This window comes from Bos indicus, chromosome 24, assembly GCF_029378745.1.
Source record: "Bos indicus isolate NIAB-ARS_2022 breed Sahiwal x Tharparkar chromosome 24, NIAB-ARS_B.indTharparkar_mat_pri_1.0, whole genome shotgun sequence".
NCBI lineage: Eukaryota > Metazoa > Chordata > Mammalia > Artiodactyla > Bovidae > Bos > Bos indicus.
In genome coordinates, this window is record NC_091783.1 from 7,819,724 (window position 1) to 7,842,396 (window position 22,673).

General features: G+C 40.7%; 1 protein-coding gene and 1 long non-coding RNA gene across 2 annotated transcripts in view; one reads left to right on the plus strand and one right to left on the minus strand.

The window, feature by feature from the left end:
- Positions 1-1,983: 1,983 nt before the first annotated feature.
- DOK6 (docking protein 6) overlaps positions 1,984-22,673 on the minus strand; it is a 412,757-nt gene continuing 392,067 nt past the window's right edge. Inside the window, exon 8 of the mRNA XM_019986984.2 lies at positions 1,984-9,665. Within this exon, the coding sequence (XP_019842543.2) occupies positions 9,526-9,665 (140 nt within the window). The 3' untranslated portion in view covers positions 1,984-9,525. The remainder of the gene's footprint in view (positions 9,666-22,673) is intronic.
- LOC139179385 (uncharacterized) lies at positions 9,616-15,816 on the plus strand. Its single transcript, XR_011563767.1, has 2 exons — positions 9,616-9,708; positions 14,886-15,816. It is a non-coding gene; the product is annotated as an uncharacterized lncRNA (long non-coding RNA).

The window sequence follows — 22,673 nt, forward strand, 5'->3', positions numbered from 1 at the left end:
TTATGTACATATTTGCGTCAGGAGGAATAGGGAATTTTAGAAAAAGTGGTTTAACAAAATTTATATGACTGAAATAGCAAGAAGTAATTTTGGAGTTATGTTAGACTATGTTGCTTAATAATTTCCTGTGATTAAAAAAAAAGGTGGGTCTAAATATTTAGAGAGAGAGGGATAGAAAAGAAGGAAGAGGAGGCGGGGGAAGAGGGAGGGAGAGGAGGGGAAAGGTGGGAAGGGAAGGAGAAGAAAAGAGGGTGGAAAAGGAGGGGGAGGAGGAGAGGGTGGGAAAGAAGGGGGAGGAGGGAGAGGGTGGGAAAGAAGGGGGAGGAGGGGGAGGGTGGGTAAGGAGGGGGAGGATGGGAAGGGAGGGGCAGGGTGGGAAAGGAGGGGGAGGAGGGGGAGGGTGGGAAAGGAAGGGGAGGAGGGGGAGGGTGGGAAAGGAGGGGGAGGAGGGGGAGAGGATGGCAAAGGAGGGGAAGGAAGGTGGAAAAGGAGGGGAAGGAGGGGGAGGGTGGGGGAGGAGGAAATGCAGAGAAACAGTTTAGAGAAAGGGATTTGGGGAGCCTGATGAGGCTGGTCCTTCTTCCTTTCCCTGTGCCCTTATTTCTAGTCATCTCAGGTTTTCTGTGGAAGCCACACGCTTTGCCATCAGAGCTCACACCTGGCACTGATGTGTATCAAGAGTATTTTCAAAGGAGGCGAGAACAAGAGCCAAGAGGTAGGGGCTGCCCTGTACTCACGTTCTGTTGGTAGCAAGTGTTCAGGAAGTACTTACCCACTGACTGGCCTTTGCGATTATACAAATCAAGCCTGACTTCCTAAAATACCTAGATATTAGGATAATTCATGTTTCCATGAATATTTAAATACTCTAGTTCTTGCTCAAACACTGATTTTAAAAATTACCATATGGATATCAAAATTAGGTATATTGGTCTAACATTTTTCTTGCATACTTGGAAATAAAGATAGCAGTTTTTCCATCTTGGGAGAATTACCAGATTTGGTTTTTGGTACATTACAAAAATAGCATAGTAATTGCTTTGGGGCTGTACCCTCTGACCTGCATTTATTCAATGTCTTATGTTGGCTCTAAACTTATACAAGCTTTTGTAATTTTCATACACTTTCCCCAGTAAACATGATCCCCATGATTTTAATAGTGACAGAAAGGGAAAGAAAACTCCATCAAGTTCACATCAGTTTGTTCTGAAAGCACATGGAAGTCATAGACAGAAGAAGCTGTTTCGTTCAGCATTTAGAAAGAAGGAGTGTTTGCACCACCATCACCCTCCTAAGCGTTTGCCAGCCTTCTACTGGCTGCACAGAATTGAAAACAATCATACATTTTTCATTGCTTTCCTCCAATTCATGACCTTGTCCAGACCTGCTTGGAGCAGGACATTTCAGCACTATGACTGACCTCGTAATTCAAGCTTCCTCTCCCATTTTGATTTCTATGATATTATGGAAGCTTCACTTTCTCTCTATAAAGCCGACTCTATAAAAGGACAAAAATATTCCTAACTAATTTGGTAATAGCGAATAAGAAATGCCCAGCTAATATTTAAAGATTAAGTTTGAGAAAGAGATTCTGCAAGTCTAAATCCAAGTCACAAAGGATTCTGTGTTGCGAGAGAGAAAGTAGTAAAGAAAGCCACTGATGTCTAGCACAGTCATGACCACACACATTTCACTTTGGATATTCAATCCTTTTCTACCACATGCTCGTTTTCAATAATTTTCTTTATTTATTAGAGAATGAGCATAGTTCTGGAGGAAAGCTGTTTTCTAGTTGTCTGACACTGTGAAAGCCACTTAAAAATTCTGGATATGGCTTCACTAGTAAATGTGTTGATTGCCAGTGTCATTTTCAACATTAATATTCTATGATTCTGTCAAACCAGAGTCAACCTAATAAAAATTATATTATACCAGAGTTAGGAAAACACTGGAAATGCATAATAAATTCTCAGTAACCTTACATTTAATAAAGGCCTTCTTTTACTTTATTTTGAAAATAGCAAGCCAGTAAGTGAAGGAATAAGTGACATTTTAAAGGTCAGCAGAATGTGATTGTCAAAATTCTGTTTAATTACATAGTTACAGCTCACCACACAATAACAAAAATTAAGGAAATCATATACTATTACAGTTCCAGCAATATCAAATACTTTGTGAGTAAAAACCATCAATTTAGATGTTCAAAATCTTGATCATGCAAAATTGTATTCTTGAACTGCTTTTTCTTTTTTACAGTGGGGTGGGGGAAATTTTAATACTGTGCAACTATAACATCTTCCTGGTAGTCATATCTTTTGTAAATTTCTTAAAATTATGAGTAAGATGTTAATAAGTTTTCTCTATTAAGAATTGAGATATAGAAACTATGAATTCAGAAAGTGGTAATTCTTGAGCTATGCATTTCATGTATTTTCAAGGGGAATAATCACACAGACAGATTTTTAAATAATTTAATTTCCTAATTTTATTATTGCCGCATTATAATAATATTTTCTGTTCTGCCAGAAATTCACATTTAGTTTCCAGGGACAGCTCTTTATTTGCGTTCCTTTTCCAAAGGTGGCCCAATGTTAAGTACAGATGTCCCCAAACTGTTATCTGGGATAAATTGTGATTCAAGATAAAGGATGTCAAATCACATATTTTCCAATAGAAGCAAATTTGCAATGGATATTTTATTTCTTAACAAGGGCCTAGTGTCCAGTTATTTACCAAAATGCTCATAAACAGTAAATGGAATCAATGACAAATGACATATGTTTACAATGTACAGTATAAAACTTCACAAAGTATATATAAATTAATTTAAAAGAGTTTTACATAAAGGAAACATATAGCACATAATTTAATATAGTTTGAAGATTCATAGGGGTGAGGAATTTACAAGATGGGATAATTCTGTGTGGACCTAAGAAAAAGATCATTGTAGTGGAACATAGAGAGTAGGTAAAAAGTCAAAACTGTGTGTGTGTGGAGAGAGTAAGAGGTTCTCTGCAGGTCCCAGGAGGTCTCCTGTCATCTTCAGTAAAGATGATACTGGCTTTCATGCATTATTTATTGTCAAGGGGTAGGCTGATTCGTTGCTATGATTTATATACTGCCTGCTATAACTAAAATAATTGTATCATAACTGTAAAGAAATTCTATTCAGGCTGTCACACAAAGTGGGAGCTCCATTTTGCTCCACTCTGCCCACTGATACAGCCATATATATTTTTGATAAAAGAAAGCATTGTTCCTTGAATTATACAATATATATGTAAATCTAAATTTTATTAATCAAATTATTTATCAACCTATATCAATCATACTAATTTCTAATTCATATTTAATATTAAGATACCCCTGTCATTTTCACTTTTCCTGACTTTTCAGCTTCTGTCAAATAGTTAACGATATTGAAACACCATAAAAACCCTCTCATAATTTTTTTGAGAGAAATCCTACAGTGACTTTAAAAAAAACAAGTTTTCTTTTTCTCCTGATTTAGGTTTTAAATGTCAGATTCCTGAAAATAAGCAACTCTTATCTTATGTGGATCATTTGAGTGTTAAGATAGTAATTAAGTTCCAGCATGAACACAACTACAGAGATAGCATGGAGACCTTGTGCCATTTGACTCACAATTCTGTGTCTACAAAAAGGGTTGAATTTATGTTCCTTAAAACCATCCTAAAATCAGAGCATGGACTGAAAAAGCTAACTGTGTCAGCTACTAAACCTACCAAAATAACTATTAGAAAATTTAAATCCAGTCATTTTTCTTCAAACCACAATAGCAGGCAGAGAAAACAAAGCAAAATAAAAACTTATTAGGTAGAATTAGTAGAATAAAGTTGGTGTATTTTGATTACAAATGTATTTTTCCTCTCCTTTAAGTGTATACAAGATGTTAAAATCTTCAACAAGAGAAAAGTGTATGAAAATCACAAGTAAAATGTGTTTTTCATATTATGTAATAATTTAACTTATTTACTTATCTAAAGTTAATTTAAATAATTGCCTACTGAAGTGTGTAAGAAAAAACTTGATATGTAAGGTATTTTAATGTAAAAAAATGCCATTCCCCAAATTTCAGTTGAAAATGGAAGCTTTTTGAGTTCCCAGGAAAAAAATGTAGCCTGGATATTATTATCTAACAAAGATGTGACAAAGTGCTACAGAGTGATAAAGATGCCCAAAACAATAATCATAAATATATATGATGAACTAGTAGGAATACAAAACATAGACATCTACTTAATTTTTTTTTGTTTAACTATCACATTAGGATAAGTAAATCTGGATTTCCAACAAAGAACTCAGTGATAATATAAAAGTAATAAAACTTATCCTAATCACTCATGACCTACAACCAGTCTAATGAATTGCCTCATCAAGCCTTTCTATTGAACTAGTGGTGATGGGTTCAGGAAGAGTTAGAAACATCTGAAAAACAGGGAGAGACACTTACACGTGCAAGGGCCTATTTACTTAGAGGCCACGCAGCATTTCTCAGCTCCCACCATGTCTAACTGGGAGACGCCATGGAGCCAAGGAAGCATTCCTGGATTAGAAGCCTGGAACGAGGCAGAACTGTTCCTGACCATTTCTTTGCCTTTACATGAATTACAATACCAACAGGTTTGGGTTTTCTCCTGAGCAGAGCATAAAGTGGAAATGTTCTTCTACGTGATTGCTTTCAGAGCTGGCTAGCATTCCATCTATCTAGAAAGGACATCTAACATCTAACGATACTTCCCCAAGAAGTATCCTGTGTCTCCACTAAGTTGTAATAGTTGTAGAAATGTACAACAAAGATCCACATTCTCAGGTAAGAAAGGGAGGATTTGTGGTCATTTCAGAGAGCAAAAGTGGGTGACTCTTTCCAATACACTATAGGGAACACACACGTGAGGCTACTGACCTTTTAATTAGCCCCCAGGCAGTGTCGTGGCTAATACACCTTCGTGTTGAAACTCAAATGAGGCTGACAGTACAGAGATGATCCTTGTGTTACTGAAGAGACGTTTAACCATGGGTGTTTTGTGATACACATTCTTTTGTGTGCAATAATTTTCACTAAACCAAAGGAAGCACACTTGATACGTGTTGTCTTTCTGTGGTAACTTCAAAACCTGATAAACCGAAGTCTTCTTTCAATTGCATACTTAGTGTGAGGTGACACTAGTAAAGGCCACATCTGTGACACAGAACTGAGGTCAGAATGTGGAGACAGAAGTCCTGGGGTCATGCTGGACACTTCCTTGGAGTCTTTGTCATTTTGTCTGAACTGTGGCTCTCCTGACTCGTCCCGCCATCTTGTTCTGCCCGCCTCTAGCCGACACTGCACTCCACACATTACATAGGCTAGAAGTGCATTCATGTGGCATATCACCTACTGTAATTATTAACACAGGTCCAGGGGCACATTTTTATCTATCTTGAGGAGGCCAAGGTCAGGGGATTGTAAAGTATATTAATGATTGGTAAAGTAATTTAAAATTGCAAGGTATTCAAAGTCATGTTCGATTTGGAGAAAATGTCTAATTTTCACTTTGAGCAGTTTTCAGTATATTTGCTATAAGACACAAAGTGTTAGAGGCCTAAGTTCAGCCCCACTGAATGTAGACTGCACATATATTGCGCTGTGTTTAAAAATAAAATCTGGACTATAATTTTGTTTACAAGAATATAATTTTCTCAGCTTCTTTTCACTGTAGCATTAGTGATCCATTTTAGTAAATGGCTAAAATAATCTAGGGAGGAAGGTACTCATGCTTTTTACTGATTTTCTGAGATTCTGGCCAAAGAATGAGGGGCAGACATCAATTTTTATGTTTTTAATATCTACTCTAAAGATACCACATGCAATAAATTGGATTTGTAAAAACTACTAACAGTGTAAAGTTATTTATCCATCCACTGCTTCTATGCTGGACAAAAAGAATACGTGGTTAATCATTTTATAGGTGATAAATTATTTTCAAAACATAACTGCCCAGTGAAGACAGAGGAAAACTGTACAAGATACAAGGACTAGCACTTTTTCACTACTTGGTGAAAAAGGTGAGGTTTACTTTTAATAAATACATTTCACTTTATTTCACATGCTCTATCAAACAGCATCTTCCCTAACATATAAGTAAATAGGTATTTCTTATTTCATTAAGTTCAAATGGCGGTAGTGGCCAAAACCTACTCGTTCATAAGTATTTATTGCATAAACAATTTAGTTCTGAGTGCCTAGTATCATTTGATGAATAAGTGAAAGGAATGTTTTCTTTTCACTCCCACCAGGATAGAAAACCATCGGGTCACAGTTATTTTGTACTTTTCTGAATAAATATAACCTCATGGCTTGGTCGTGTGTACAGCAATTAATATTATCAGAAGAAAAAACAGGGACATAAAAAAATAAATCCCTTCAGATAATCTTTCCATGAAGTATGTGTGTCTTCCAGGCTTTCTCTGAGCTCAGAAGAGCCTTTGTGACTTGTGTTGGGTTCCTTGACCATGGGTTTCTTCCAACCCAATGTGGGACTTCTGACCACCTTCACCCACCTGTCTACAACTGGATGGAAAGCCATCTGAGTTTCAGAAGGAGTCAAAAGATGTTTTTGGTTCGTAACTGTCACTACCTCACGATGAAAAAGTCACATGTATATTAAAGAAGAAGATAGTTTCTGAAGGCAGAGAAATGCAAAATGTAGAGGCATCTTCAGTCAAAAACCTACAACCTCGAGTGAGCTGGATACACGCCTATGACCCCTCTTCTGACTGCTATGGTTCTGGCTTTACAAAGTTCCAGCAGACTGGTTCAGTAACTTTTCATCTTTGGTTTGTGTAGAACATTTATCTGCTTGTCATGTTGATTACAATGTGCATTGCCTTATGCCAAGTATATTAGGTTAATATAAATTGTTCTATCTGTTCATTTAACAGTTTTGACTTAGCTACAATTTTAAGTATAGCTAGAGGAGTAGGCTAGAATAAGTCTCCAAAAATTTACCATGAAATCTTTTATAGCATTATTCTCGTGATGAGATTGAGTTAACGACACAGGAAGGAAATTTCTCTCTCACTGACTCTTTATGACATGATTCTCTGAATGAACTGGCCCAAGGTTATGCCTGATCTTTGGGACTCCCCTGTTACACTCACTGGTAATGATCACAAGCAAATGGTGTTCTGGAAACTACTTCATGCAGGTATCATGTCTCCCGCCAAACAGACACAAGGGCAGACTCGTCTAATCAGCAGAATCTCCCCCTCCCGCCCGCCTCCCCAGACCTGCTTTCTGTACTGCTGGCACATTAATAAAGCTGAGACGTAAACCAGGACCTCTGAGGGTCTCCCCTAAGTCCCTTGTAGAAACTTGGGGTCTCTAGGCAACAGCTCGACCGAGTGAGCCGCAGGAGGCTTGCTGTGAACGCGGCACCACTAGGAGCTGGGCTCAAATGGTCTCAGCCAGGAGTCGTTCTGATGTGTTTCTTTAATGGCATTTCCAATGCAAATGCCACGTGCTCAAGTAATTAGGAGGTGTTCAACCCTGGAAGCTGGGACTTCAGGGAAGGCTGTATGAACATCAGCAACCAGTCTTCTGCTCTTCTGCTGTGTCAGCAAAAGTCACAGCGCAGAGCGTTTGAGTAATTTTCTTTTTACCCCTGAAAGCTTAGGATAATTATTTTTCACAGCCACATTAACTCTTATGATTAGCATCTTGATGGCATTTTCAAACTCATCTGAGAGATGTGGAGAGCCTAGGTAGTGGCTATAAGTGTGAAATTTATCAAGGAGGGACTGGATACTGCTTTTATCTAGTAGTAACTGTCTATAATGAACTGTCAATCTGCATTCAAGCTATGGCCATGGATGAAAAAGTCTTATCACAGGTCAGCAAATCAGGTACCCTTTCAATAGACTAACTCTGAAAGCTTAAACAATTTTGATATTGAAAAAAACATCAGGTTTTCATCTTACAAGACTAGGATCATGGTTCTTTAAATCCACCTTGGAATGTTGGGAGCTGACCATCTTAGGCATGTGGCATCAGACAATTCAGGCAGAATGATTTTTATTTTTACTTAAGTAAACTCCAAACTAGAAAAAAATATCTATGTTGACTTGAATTAGCCAAACTTCCCCAGTTCATGTGGGAATCACCACTTCCTTTTAAACCTTATAGGTCTGTCATTAGTCTCAGGGATGAAAAAACTTTTTGTTGTTGTTGGATACATTTTCTCTTATAATCCCAGCCAACCCATATCCAGTCAAATGAGAGTAAAACCCAGCCAATTCTGGTTATGTAGTAATTACAAGCCCCTGATGGCTCTCTGAGAATAGCATCTCTGACACTTAAGAATGATACCTACCATCCTTTCCATGCTCTTCTTCTTTTGACTGCAAAATGTCTGAGTTCTTTTAAAGTGTATTTTTATCCCTTAATCAGATTGTCATTTAGAGTCCTTCATTTCCTCCAGGTTAAATGGAAGCTGATTGGGGATCACACCCTATCTTCCCATGTAGCTCAGAGGGGGCCCAAGGGAGAAACATCATCAACAACAAGGGGTACTTAAACGGAAAGACAGGGCCGTGACGTGATGTGCAGGACAGCCAGACCGGTCCCTTCGCTTCCAGAGTAGTTTCCCGTTCTCACATTGTCGCCTCCGTTTGTCATAGGAGCAGACGTGAATACATAAATACTTTGCTAATAAGAAGCCTTTTTTTTTTTTTACAGGACTATTTTAAAAATAGTTATTCAACATAACAATCTTAATTTTAATGCACCAAATTACAGTTTTCAACAATTTAAGTGAGCATATCCTGTCACTCTCGGCACACATGGATATATACGTGTTAGATATAGATGGATACAGCAATATCCATATCTGTATTTGTCTACAGACACACACGCACACACACAGCACACACACAGAATAGAGCTACAAGGCCCTGGGTAATAGTGTTCTAAATTTCGTGTTCCCTTAATTGTCACTGGGCTTACTTATATGGAGAGTTGTGGTACCATTTGTAGAGCTTACTGAATTTGTCCCTGTTGAAACTCTCCGAGCCACACAGCTTGTGGCAGGTCACCTTTCTGCCCAAAGACAGACCTCTCATCAGATGGGGGGACTGAGCCCAGAGTAATAATGCCAGGGGTAATGCCCTCACCCAGGTCCAGTGCAGTCCAGCTTGGCAACTTCTCACCCTGCCCAGGTTCCTGCTGCTGTCAGACCCAAAGAATTTTATTTAAATGACTGTTCAGACGATTTGGATTCTATTTTTGTAAAACACCGACCCCCCCCCCACCCCCACCCCAAGAAACTCAATAAATAAAGGACTTAGCCACAGAATCAAGGAAGCAGAACTCCAGTTTTGAACCTTCTACCGGGACTGGGGCCAGACCCGACCCAGGTCAATGTTCCCTGCGGTTGGTCCTCCGGGAGGCAGAGGGCGCGCGCCCCGCAGGCAGGCAGGCGGTCCGGACAGACGGTCTCTCTGGTCTCAGCCTCGCCCTGGGTGTCACTGGATGAGGCTGGAGCTGTAGCTGAAGCCGTAGCTGCTGGAGCGCGACAGGGCCGGTTGCGTCTCCTCGCTCTGCTCCGAGGCGTAGCTGGGGAAGGTCTGCGCACGTGACATCTTTGAGGGCCCGAACCCGTGACCTGGAGGGGCACAGAAGGAGAGCTGTACCGGAGGGCTGGCTCGGTACTGGGGGGCTGGCTCGGCACCAGGGGCTGGCTCCGAGGGGCAGCGAGTGCCCAGCGGCTGGTTCCTGGCGGGTGGCTAGGATGTGGTCTTAAGGGCCCAGTTTTGGACCCGGGTGCTATCAGAAATTCTGGATGCCGGAGAGCTAGGGAGAACTTTCCAGGGATCTCAGACTTCTACTGTCCTTCAATCTTGGAACAAAAGCACAGAATCTCCCCCCACGACCAAAAGCTGCTTTTGGTGGAGAACCTGTAAACGCTTTCTTTTCTTTGATGGTCCCTTTTCAGCATACAGGAACGAATGACACACTCCTTAAAACCTTTTTGAGCAGTCAACTTCATTTTATCCTAACCAGTGTCAGTTATCAGGAAAAAATACACAGGGGGATAGCGTTTCAGTACCCCGGGTTTGTGAGTAATGGTACCCACTTCATGATGCAGTTATTAACCCAAATGATAAACCTCCATGGTTATTCAGTTCGGTTCAGTCGCTCAGTCGTGTCCGACTCTTTGCGACCCCATGAATCTAGAGTGGTCTAAAAGCTAACTCTTACAGAAAATTTATTAAAAAAAAATTATAACTACGATTGTATAGCACAGATGTACCCCTGCAGTGAGAACTTTGTTTAATGCAAAATCCAAAGGTAATTACTGGAAAACTAGTGGAATGCTAACATCAGGAGAAAGGATGCGTTCTCGGGCCTCTCGTGGACTTCCCAGGTGTGTGTTCTAAATGAGTTAGGATTGTTCTTCCCACGTGAGGATGAGTATCTGATGGATGAGCTCAGTGTGCAGAGAAGATGGAATAGAGGTGGTGTGCTGTGCTCTCGGAGCTTCTGCGTCACACAAAGCAAGAAACGTGCTGAGTCTGGTTTATACGTTTTCTGGTCTCTGTGGCGAGAAACCCAGGGAAGACGGTCTGTTAACACAGAAAGAGCAAAATCTGCTCACTCCCAGGTGGGGCTGTCCTTTGCAAGCTTCCGTGCTTAAAGCCAGTCTCATCATCGTCGGGTGTGTCTGACGACTCAGAACCCTATCCTTGTTGAGATCTGGGGAGGAAATGCGGGTGCATCGGGTAATAATAAAAAGCTAATTAAAGTTGCAGAATCTCCTAACATTAAGAAAAATCGTGAGAGTGGAGCCTTCCGTTCTAGATAAATACCCTTTTAGGGGCACTGTTAGCCTGGTTCTCTGGGTGAGCCTCAGAGCGGGGCAGGGCGGAGAGGGCCCCACCGCCCCTGCCAGCCTGCGCGTCTCCCGGCGTCCAGATCTTCCCACTCCCTCCCCTGCCTCTCCGGGTCCAGAAACCCCGTCTCCTCTCTCTGCTCCTTCAGGCCCGAGGGTGGCGGGGTGCCTTGCTCCTGCCTGTCGCTCACACGTCCTCATCGGCTCAGTACCTGGATCCACAGCTCATTTGTGGGTCCCGTCGTTACATTCCCATAAAACCTCAGCTGAGCGTGTCTTCTCTTTCCTGTCGGACCGTGAAGATGCCGTGAGGAAAGGGAAGCCGGGTGTAGGGGGTAAGATGGAGCCACCAGAGGCGAGGTCAGGAGTAGGGGCTAGGGAGCTGGCCCCGCGTGACCAGCTGTAACTGCTTTTGAGAGACTACTGGTGTCTGGGTATGTCGGTTCCTTCTCTGCACGGTCTGTATGACAGCAGTGGTATAATATGGCTTTTTGAGTCTGAAATCAGTGTGTATCAATTAAATTCATACATGTTAAATGCATCGTCCCCGGTGGCTCAGTGGTAAAGAGTCTGCCTGCCACTGTAGGAGATGTAGGTTCCATCCCTGGGATGGGAAGATCCCCTGGAGAAGGAGTTGGCAGCCCACTCCAGTAGTCTTGCCTAGAGAATCCCATGGACAGAGGAGCCTGGTGGGCTACAGTCCATAGGGCCGCAGAGTCAGGCATGACTTAGCGACTAGACAATAACAAGTCTGTCATCATAGCAAGAAACAGATGCCATGAGGGCCCTCCTCCAGTAGGGCCACCATAGGGGCAGTCAGTGAAGACTTCCCTAAGGAGGTGGCCTTTTTACATGCTGCTTGTATGACAGGGTTAGGATACACTGACCTGATATTGGAAACTTCGCTTAAAATTTTACAGTTTGCTTCCTTATCTCACCATTGACTTGCTGGATGATAATTCATAGTTCTTGTAGGAGGCGAGACTGGCATTCATGAGCAAAAACCAATTGGAAGCCCTAATGTTAAGACATGTTACTGGCCTTGGTTTTACACTGTTACTTAAAAAAAATAGAAATATCTGAAAGAGAGCAGTGTGAGAGCACACCTTTAATTCACATTACCTGTGGCCTGAAGGCCAAGGTTGGAGTTGTGAAGATAGAAGCGTCTTTGCCCACGCATTCCGGGTTTTGACCCTGGAATCTTGGTGTAAAACTTCAGTCATTTAAGAAACATTTGCCAAGCAGCTACTAAAACAGTTCAAGATTCCACAGGGAAGACAAAGTAGTGGAAACCACGGTCCCTGAGTTTCTGGGGTCCACCAGCTGCTTTGGGACGCTCCTTAGACAGGGACAGGCAGCAGCAGACATCCAGGGCAGGGTGTGTGCAGCCAGTGTGGCCTGGGAGCGAGGCAGGATGCCAGCGCGGCCCACGGGCTTGGTTCCAGGGCTGTACACGTCAGTCCAGCCGTCACAGTGACCCCTGCCCCAGACTGTGCAGACCCGCCGTCCCCTCAACGGAAACATACAGCCCTGAGTTCAAATCCAGCCCTACTGTCCCTTTTGGAGCCTCATTTTCTTGCACAGACAGAACACACTTTCCTAAGGTATTTTTTTTTGGGGGGTCACGCCATGTGGCATGCACGATCTTCATTCCCCAACCAGGGATCGAACCCCAACCCTTGCCCCCTGCAGTGGAAGCACAGAGTCTTAACCACTGGATCACCGGGGAAGTCCCTTTCCTAAGGCATTTTGAGGGTTAAACAAAACAACATGGGCTTCCCAGGTGGCACAATGGGAAAAGAATCTGTCTGCAATGCAGGAGACCCGGGTTAGATCCCTGGGTCGGGACGATCCCCTGGAGGAGGAAATGGCAACCCACTCCAGTATTCCTGCCTGGAAAATGCCATGGACAGAGGAGCCTGGCAGGGGTCCTGCGATCACAAACAGTTGGACATGACTGAATACACACATATACTTTCAAACAAAACAACATACAGGAAGACACCTGGGGTGGTAGGTGCCTAATAGTTTCCCCCCTTCTTTCTATGCTGAGTGTATCCACACTTCTGTTTGACTTCCTATTCAGTGTCTATACTTTCTCCATCATCGCAGTGTGCTGTCCTTATTATGACAGGCTTTGAATATTCTCATTCAGTCATCTTGAAGATTTCTTCATCTCCTCTACAGTTTCTAGTCTAATTGGAAATGAAATGGTGAATTTTTCTTACCTCAATCATGTCTTTACAGACAGTTGATAACTGATGTTATTTAATACTTATCACAAAAATAATATACCTCAATCCGAGCTGAACTTATGCTTAATAAATGCTGTTTGATTTTGGCAACAATGAGTATGAGAAGAAAAGAGAGAAATAATTAATCATTTTCTCAACATTCATTTGAATTCTGCCCCTAGACACTGTTGATGAAAACAAAACAAAAAACAGAAATCAACTTTGTGGCTTAAATTAAAAACTTGCTGGAATAGACCTGTTCACTCCACTCAACAGAGACTCTATTTCAGTTCTTCCTAAACTTCCCCTCCGGTGCCTTGTGCTCAGTCGTGTCTGACTCTGTGCGACCCCAAGGACTGTAGCCTACTAGCCTCCAGGCAAAAACACTGGAGTGGGTTGCCGTGCCCTCCTCCAGGGGATCAGGGATTATTATTCTCTTGACTTTTTCTCTGGGAGGTATTTGTACTTGCTACCGAAATTCTTTAAGATTACATAAAATGATTAAATATAACGTGTAATTTTTCATCTTCAATTATCAAAAAAGGAAAATTTTAAAGGTTTCATGTCACCATGTTTCTGATATAAACTGTCAATTTGCATTACACTAATTTACATTCCCACCTAGAGGGTATTAAAATACTTTTTATCCTAATGTTAGATAGATCTGGATTATTAGATTAAAAACTTTTGCCAACCTGAAGGATAAAAAATTGCATCTTGTTTAATTTCTTTTTGCTACAATTAAGTGTTTAAATTTTGTAGTCAAGTGTTTGTGGTTTCTGGTTTTGTGTCTTGAAATAAGTCTTTCTTTATCACATTATTAAAATATTTTCTTACAAGTTGTTTTTACATTTTCATAAATTTCCTCTACTATCTTCAGCTTTTTAATTCACTGTGAATCTCTCTTGGTTCATGCCCTGAGGATCCTGTGTTGTGCGATGGTTGATCGTGTTAGCTCTGACGGAAGAGGACGTGGCTTTGAGTTCTCGCTCTGTTCCTCGACTCTTCTGTCCCTCAAGTGTATAATGGCAGTTGTAATAGTTTCTGTCAATAGGATCATGTTTTAACTGTGTTAATTCATGATAGCACAGTCTCATAGTGTATTACATTCGTGTGTGTGTAACACAGGATTAACACTGAGAGCAGGGTATTCTGTGGTACACACATGCAGCCCACCAGTTCAGTCTTCACAGCCGGCTACTGAGGAGAAGCAAAGCCTTTGCAGTAACACCTGCCACTGATCCATTGTTATGAGGTTCATGAGTCTCAGTGTGAGTATTTTTCCAAAGGCTTTATGAGATTTTTTTTCAATCAAGGAACAAAGGTGTCTCATTTCTGGGAAATACTTCTGAATTATTATTATAATTTTTGTTAATTATTTCCCTCCCACCATTTTTCTCTGCTCTCTCTCCCACCTTTGTTCTTTTTCTAACCTTCTATTATTTATATGTTATAGTACTGTTCTGACAATTTCCCAGTCTTTTCCATCTTCACTCTCTTTTCTGCTGCTTTATTTTGTGGATTTGAGGTTTACTTTACCTTCCAAGCTTACTAAATTATAAAAAAGATTCTGCTGCTCTAATTTTAATTTGAAAAACCTTTCTTTTCCCTTTGTCCTTCCCTGTCTTGTTCTCTTTTCTTTAGTATACATTCATATTTTTTGTTATTCATAATGGCACTTTCACTCCCAAAACGATGGACCTTTTTGGCTTATTTCATAAGTAGATATTTAAATATTCTTTTTTTTTTTTTTTTTTAGGTTCTCAGCCTTTTAATGCATTTAGCATCTGAGGGATGTAGACTTCTCTGAAGATTTTGGGAACCAAAACACCTGGATTCTAGAGGCTCGTGCCAATGGTTATCTCAGACACTCCCTCTCCCTCTGTCTCTGTCTCTGAGAAGCGGCACACGGCTGTTCATTTCCTGACGGACAGCTCCCGGGACTTGGATGTTTGTGATGGATGCCCTTTATCTTTGGAATCCCTTCCTTCCCACACTGGCAGAATCCAAATCTCTGGGCCTTCCACAACTCATCTCTTTAAAGATTAGAAAATTTTGAATGGAAAAATGCATAGTATTTAATCCTATGTAGTACCCTCCTCCAGTTATGAGAAACTGATGAGTTAGCAGCTGCATTCTCATGCTGGGGAAAAAAAAAAAATCAAACACAATATCCTTCTAATACTTTAATTTGCTTTAAAGATGGTTTAATTTGATTCATACAGAATTATGTTTTTTAATACCCATTTCATAAATTTTCTAGACCAAAAATAGTCTTCTGTTATTTTGGTTGATGTACCATTTATTTATTCCTGTTGCATACATTTTATTTCTCTTGTATTCTAATTACCTACTGGGATCTAATTTTATACAGCTGTGATATTAATTTTCTACAACAGTAAAATTTAGTTGAACTCTGTCAGCAGACTGCATTTGAGTAGCTGTGGAATTTGTAAGCAATCTGTGGCAGCTAATAAAATGGTAAATATTAACATGGGATAATCAAAGTTGAAACAGTAGAGAATATGTGAAAAAAATGTATTAATGGTGCTCAAAAAGGAATGGGACAATATTATAAAAATAAAAGTAGATATATTTAGTTTTTGAGCTATAAATTTTTCATTGCTATTTTCAAGAGTTTAGGTATAAATTTTTAATATAATGTTAATATAAATTTGTTTAGTTGCTAAGTTGTGTCCAACTCTTTTATGACCCCATGAACTGTAGCTTGCCAGGCTCCTCTGTCCATGGAATTTCCCAGGCAAGAATATTGGAGTGGGATGCCATCTTCTTCTCTCTTAATATAAATGAGTTACATATTGATACACCTTTGTTTCCATTTTGAACGTATTTATAGAAAGTTTTAGCAATCAAAGAACTATTAAGGATCATGAAGTAGGGTGTGCCCAGTTTAAGCTGAGATCTGCAGAACTAGTATCTGAAGCATTTTAACACATTTACTATCTAGTCACATTAATTGCCTGCAAAGTAATTACAAGAATACATATCAGCTGATCATCCTTAAGATGACATCTTAAGGAGAAGAAGGAGAATTTCATTTGCTGTAATTCTTCTCTAAAGATTTTAAACGAATGCATAGAAACACTTTTCCAAGAGAGTGGTGCTTTCCTATATAGTATATGAGATTTATTATGAGAGTTATAAATTAGAGATTTGATTTACGACAGAAATATTATAGAAAAAATTGAATGTCACATAAGTTTATGCAGGAGGAAGTTTGCAAAAAAAAAAAAAAAAGACTAGATTGAGGGCAATAAACAAGTTGATTGAAAATTTACTGTCAGGTTTTCATAGAACGCAGTGCAGTTTTATTCTGCAGTGGATACACACTGAGCTTATGTTTAGTCTGAGGACTCTGAGATGAGTTTGAGGGTGTGTGTCCAGAAACCTGCTTAGCACTCAACACATCTGATTTCTCATCTCATCCTATGAAGAAATTTGCCTTGAACTTCTCCTTTTAGTAAGGATTAGGTTGATTTTTCAGAGCTCTGGGAAACATTCTGATAACCACAAACAAAATTATGTCTTCTTAGATTTTCTAAAAATACTTATTTGACAGCGTTGGGTCTTAGTTGCGGCCCCTTAGTTCCCTGACTAGGGATCGAACCCACAGCCCCTCTATTGGAAGGCAGATTCTTAGTCACCAGACTACCAGGGATGTCCCTGTCTTCTTAGATTTGTAAATATTTTGTTTGTCTGCATTAGACCACAGTACCCAAATAGTCATGGCTTTCAGACTCTGTATCTCCTCATTAGGAATCAGGCCCTGGTGATGCTCATGATGAAAGATAAAGCTCTAGATGGTGAGTTGTAGCAGGTGAGATGGAAGCATGGAGAGAGCACACCCTGGGGAGTTTGTTACATCTTATGAAGCCGACTGGATATTTTTTCTAAAGGATGAGGAAGACTTTTGAATGATTTAAAGATGAGCGAGTGGATCAGAGTTGCTGGCTTACTCAATGAGACTACAGAGGAGCTGTTCGTAATCCTTTCCCACCATCATGCAACTGAGAGATAAAATTTAGCCCCAGAGAAAACAATTTCTCAGAGAAGGTGTTTCGAAGGTAGAAAGAAAGAAGCCTCTGATTTTATGTACATTTCCTTCGGTTTACTTATCATTCTTCCTTATTATCTCCAGCTAATCAGCATTCCTCCAAGTCCAATAACAGAGATGAAAACTGCTGGTACCAACTTGCACAAGAATGAGGCCAAAATGGGTGGGAGTGGTGAGAAGTGAGGATGCTTATTCTTGCTGAGAAAGACCTACGAGTACCTCTCAGGATAATTATATTCACTATTTTAAGTTTCCTCATGTAGTCAATAAACTGTGAGAATTTCAGAACCTGGAAATCTGAAGCCTAGAGTTTCCGGTTAGCAGCGCTTCCTGGTAGGTCGATATTGCAGTGATTTCTCTAGTTGTTTTGAAAATAGCCAGATAAATAGAGAATAGGAGATCTGTGATCCATGAAAATGGAGTTAGGGAGTACAGAGCAAAGGAGGTGACGTGGACATTTCTTCTCTTTTATGAAAAAGTACTGCAAACATTTCAAAGTACTTTTCTAGGCAGGCTGAAAAATTCTTGGTATGCATTTTACCATCAGTGTACCCAGCAGACAGCAATGAAAGCCATCTTAATTCCCAGTTAGTTTTTAATTTTTTTTTTATTTTTAAACTTTACAAAATTGTATTAGTTTTGCCAAATATCAAAATGAATCTGCCACAGGTATACATGTGTTCCCCATCCTGAACCCTCCTCCCTCCTCCCTCCCCATTCCATCCCTCTGGGTCGTCCCAATGCACTAGCCCCAAGCATCCAGTATCATGCATTGAACCTGGACTGGCAACTCGTTTCATACATGATATTTTACATGTTTCAATGCCATTCTCCCAAATCTTCCCACCTTCTCCCTCTCCCACAGAGTCCATAAGACTGTTCTATACATCAGACACACCATACACCATACACAAAAATAAACTCAAAATGGATTAAAGATCTAAACGTAAGACCAGAAACTATAAAACTCCTAGAGGAGAACATAGGCAAAACACTCTCTGACATACATCACAGCAGGATCCTCTATGACCCACCTCCCAGAATATTGTAAATAAAAACAAAAATAAACAAATGGGACCTAATTAACCTTAAAAGCTTCTGCACATCAAAGGAAACTATTAGCAAGGTGAAAAGACAGCCTTCAGAATGGGAGAAAATAATAGCAAATGAAGCAACTGACAAACAACTAATCTCAAAAATATACAAGCAACTCCTACAGCTCAACTCCAGAAAAAGTTTTTAATTTTTTAAAAAATGAATTTTATTGTGTTTTTTGGCTATGCTGAGTCTTTGTTGCTGTGCCGGGTTTCTCTGTTTAGGGTGAGCGGGGGCTACTCCCTCGTTGCGGGACCTCCTGTGATACTGGTTGCAGAGCACCAGCCCCCGGGCATACGGTCTTCAGTAGCTGTGGCTCCGAGGCTCGGTAGTTGTGGCGCATGGGCTCAGTTGCCCCGGAACGTGGGATCTTCCCAGACCAAGGAGTAAACCCACGTCCCCAGCACTGGCAGGTGGATTCCCAACTACTGGACCACCAGGGAAGCCCTTTTAATTTTTAATTAGTTATCTTTAACTCTGTGAGAGATTGAAATATATTTTAATCAGTTTTTTTTTTTTTTTTTACTATTAAGTACTCATGTCAAAAGGCTGAACGATGCTTGTGGAATTATTGCCATTGTATAATGTCATGTTGCCTGTAGTCATGTCACTGAAAACAGGCCAGGACAGGGAAGGGTGGGGAGCACAGCCTCTGAGGCTGGTACTGGCCTCAGCGGGTGACCTTGGGTTGGATACAATCGGGCATTAAGTAGCCGAGTGCTCGGGTCATGATATTACTGATCATTAATACTGATCACTAATTGTGTCCCAACAAAGGTCCTTCTAGTCAAGGGTATGGTTTTTCCAGTGGTCATGTATGGATGTGAGAGTTGGACTGTGAAGAAAGCTGAGCACTGAAGAATTGATGCTTTTGAACTGTGGACTCTTGAGAGTCCCTTGGACTGCAAGGAGAACCAACCAGTCCATCCTAAAGGAGATCAGCCCTGGGTGTTCTTTGGAAGGAATGCTAAAGCTGAAACTCCAGTACTTTGGCCACCTCATGCGAAGAGTTGACTCATTGGAAAAGGCTCTGATGCTGGGAGGGATTAGGGGCAGGAGGAGAAGGGGATGACAGAGGATGAGATGGCTGGATGGCATCACCGACTTGATGGACGTGAGTTTGAGTGAACTCCGGGAGTTGGTGATGGACAGGGAGGCCTGGTGTGCTGTGATTCATGGGGTCGCAAAGAGTCGGACACGACTGAGCTACTGAACTGAACTGAACTGAACTTAATTATGTCCCAGGAAGCAGCAGAGGTTTCACTTGCACTGATTAACTTAATCCATCTGGTAGCCCTGCAGGACTGACCCTCTTGCCCTCTGCTGGCTCTAAACTCTTCACTGACCCCAGAAGTTTGTCTACCTCACAGTTAGCACAACAACCAGAGAAAAGAGTATGCTTTTGCAAACAAAAACATATTTTAGAGGCAAGAGAGCAAGCAGACCTCATGCCTTTTTTTTTTCCCTTTTAATTTCTCTCCATCATATTCATTTTCTAAAGAGCACAGGATAATCTGAATTACTTGTATTTCATGTTTCTTGACAATAAGAATATGGAGATTCACTTTTTTTCCCCCAAGAGTCTATATTTCTTTATATGTTTTACTTCAATTTTATAATTGTAGAAATCAGAAATGTTAGTTTTTATCAATTTAAAAAATACATATATATTTAACAATCACTTACTAGAATAGGCTCAATGGTAGAGAATCTGCCTGCAGAGTGGTCAGGATGCAGTTTCGATCCCCAGGTTGGGAAGATCTTCTGGAGAAGGAAATGGCAACCCACTCCAGTATTCTTGTCTGGGGAATCTCATGGACAGAATAGCCTGGTGGGCTGTAGTCCATGGGGTCCCAAAGAGTTGGACATGACTGAAGTGACTCAGCAGCAGTAGCAGCTTCTAGAAATAGGATGCTAAATCTTATAAAATTATCAGTAACCCCTTCGGATTGATCTTGGATTATGTTCACAATGGTGAATTGGTCATTGTTACTGAATTCACTCATTTTCACTACTGCTGTGGAACATAATATTTTAATGAAAACCATTTATGTTTACATAATTAATAACACTGACTTAGTATAAATTGATAAACCATGTAAAAATTAAAATTTTCTAATTAAGTCAGAGACAGAACAGCTTTATGGTTGCTTAAGTCTTCATACCTCTATGTCTATTCTAACTCTTATCATTTTCAAAAAATTTCTAGTTCTGGGAAATTTGGCCAACTCTTTAAGGAAGCATACTAGTTTATATTCTTTCCTCCATGATAGATAAAAGTAAATTACAAAGACCTTGAAAAGAAGTGAAAAAATAAGCATTGAAAATCATTGGAAAGAAATTTAGGAAAATAGTTCAAATTGGGAGATTTTTCTAAGTACAAAAGCAGTTGAAGTTCAAATACAGGATCATTTGTCACTGTTTGATACCACATCTAAAAGGATTAAATTTTGAGTTTAACCCCTCAGAAGCTGGACAGCATTCAGTTCTTTGAAGCCTCAATTTTAATGACTTTCCCAGGAAAGCATTCGTTAGCTACTATTTACATGTCAAAAATTAAAAGACACTTACTCCTTGGAAGGAAAGTTATGACCAACCTAGACAGCACGCTAAAAAGCAGAGACAGTACTTTGTCAACAAAGGTCCATCTAGTCAAGGCTACGGTTTTTTCAGTAGTTAGGTGGGTGTGAGAGTTGGACTGTGAAGCAAGCTGAGCACCAAAGAATTGATGCTTTTGAACTGTGGTGTTGGAGAAGACTCTTGAGAGTCCCTTGGACTGCAAGGAGATCCAACCAGTCCACCGTAAAGGAGATCAATCCTGGGTGTTCATTGGAAGGACTGATGTTGAAGCTGAAACTCCAATACTTTGGCCACCTGATGCGAAGAACTGACTCATTTGAAAAGACCCTGATGCTGGGAAAGATTGAGGGCAGGAAGAGAAGGGGTCAACAGAGGATGAGATGGTTGGATGGCATCATCAACTCAATGGACATGAGTTTGGGTAGACTCCAGGAGTTGGTGATGGACAGGGAGGCCTGGCATGTTGGGGTTGCAAAGAGTCAGACATGACTGAGCAACTGAAATGAACATGTCAGAAAACATTTCAGCTGGGTTGATTCACTGAGGGGTCCTGACAATGGTGGTGAGTAGCCTTGAAGTGGTCAGAAAACTATTTTTGTTAAAAAATTTATAGGAAGTTACTTTTTTACCTAAGACAAGTCTACCCAATGTGAGTGCATTGTCTACTTTCTTTGCTTTGTGTGGGTATATAAGTATAAATTTATATGGGCTTCCCTAGTTTTGCTAGTGGTAAAGAATCTGCCTACCAGTGCAGAAGATGCAAGAGACATGGGTTCAAGCACTGGGTCGGAAAGATCCCCTGAAGGGGGGAATGGCAACCCACTCCAGTATTCTTGCCTTGGAAATCCCATGGAGAGAGAGCCTGGCGGGTTACAGTCCATGGAGTCACAAAGAGTTGGACATGATTGAGCAACTGAGCCCATACACACATAAATTTATATTTGTGTATATATACATATATACACACAAATGTATATATATATATATGTGTATATATATATATATATATTTCAGGCTGGTAATACTGTTTTCTGACGATTATAACTTTGGGTCTTAAGTCACGTGTATTTTTAAAACACTTTTTTTCTGGTAGACAACTCATTCCAAACATGAATCCAATGAAATGATAATGAAAGAATCAGGGAAGATGTGTGTAGCAACTAAGACAAAGAACAGGTATCTCGCAGGAGCTGGAAACGGAATCATAGACCAGGGACCAGGAGGACGCTGAACAAAGAGAAAGGAGAGCATTTCCACTCGACCCCGTGAATTCCATGCAGTATTGTGTGAATTCAGCCACAGCAAACAGGCCCTCCTGTTTCCTTTCATCAGGAGGAGAGTAGAAATTGTAATTCTTAGAAAGAAAATGAAGCCGAGAAGTTTAGCTGCGTAAGAAACATATTCCTCTCAGCCTGGGAGACGGGAGCTGGGACCTTGAGAACTGCTGCTTTGGGCAGAGCAGCAGCCTCTCCCTGGTGTGCGCCTCGAGCAGAGTTATCGGACAGCAGTGAAAATGGTTTCGGCAGGCTTAGAAACACGACTGAGATGGCAGAGTACTACACCTTTTAGAAACTCTGAGGAGAAACTGGATGGGGCACACGGGAACGTTAAATAATCCGGGTGTGATAGACTTGAGCTCAGCATCCTGACTGTAACTGAAGCCTGAGGTTCCTCTTTATCTGTGGGATGAGAAGCGTCCTAGAAACCCCGAGAGCCTTGAAGCAGAAGTGAGACAGTGTAACTAAACCAGCAAAGGGGGTAGATCCCCACATGTTGCGTTAATGCCTTCATTTCTGC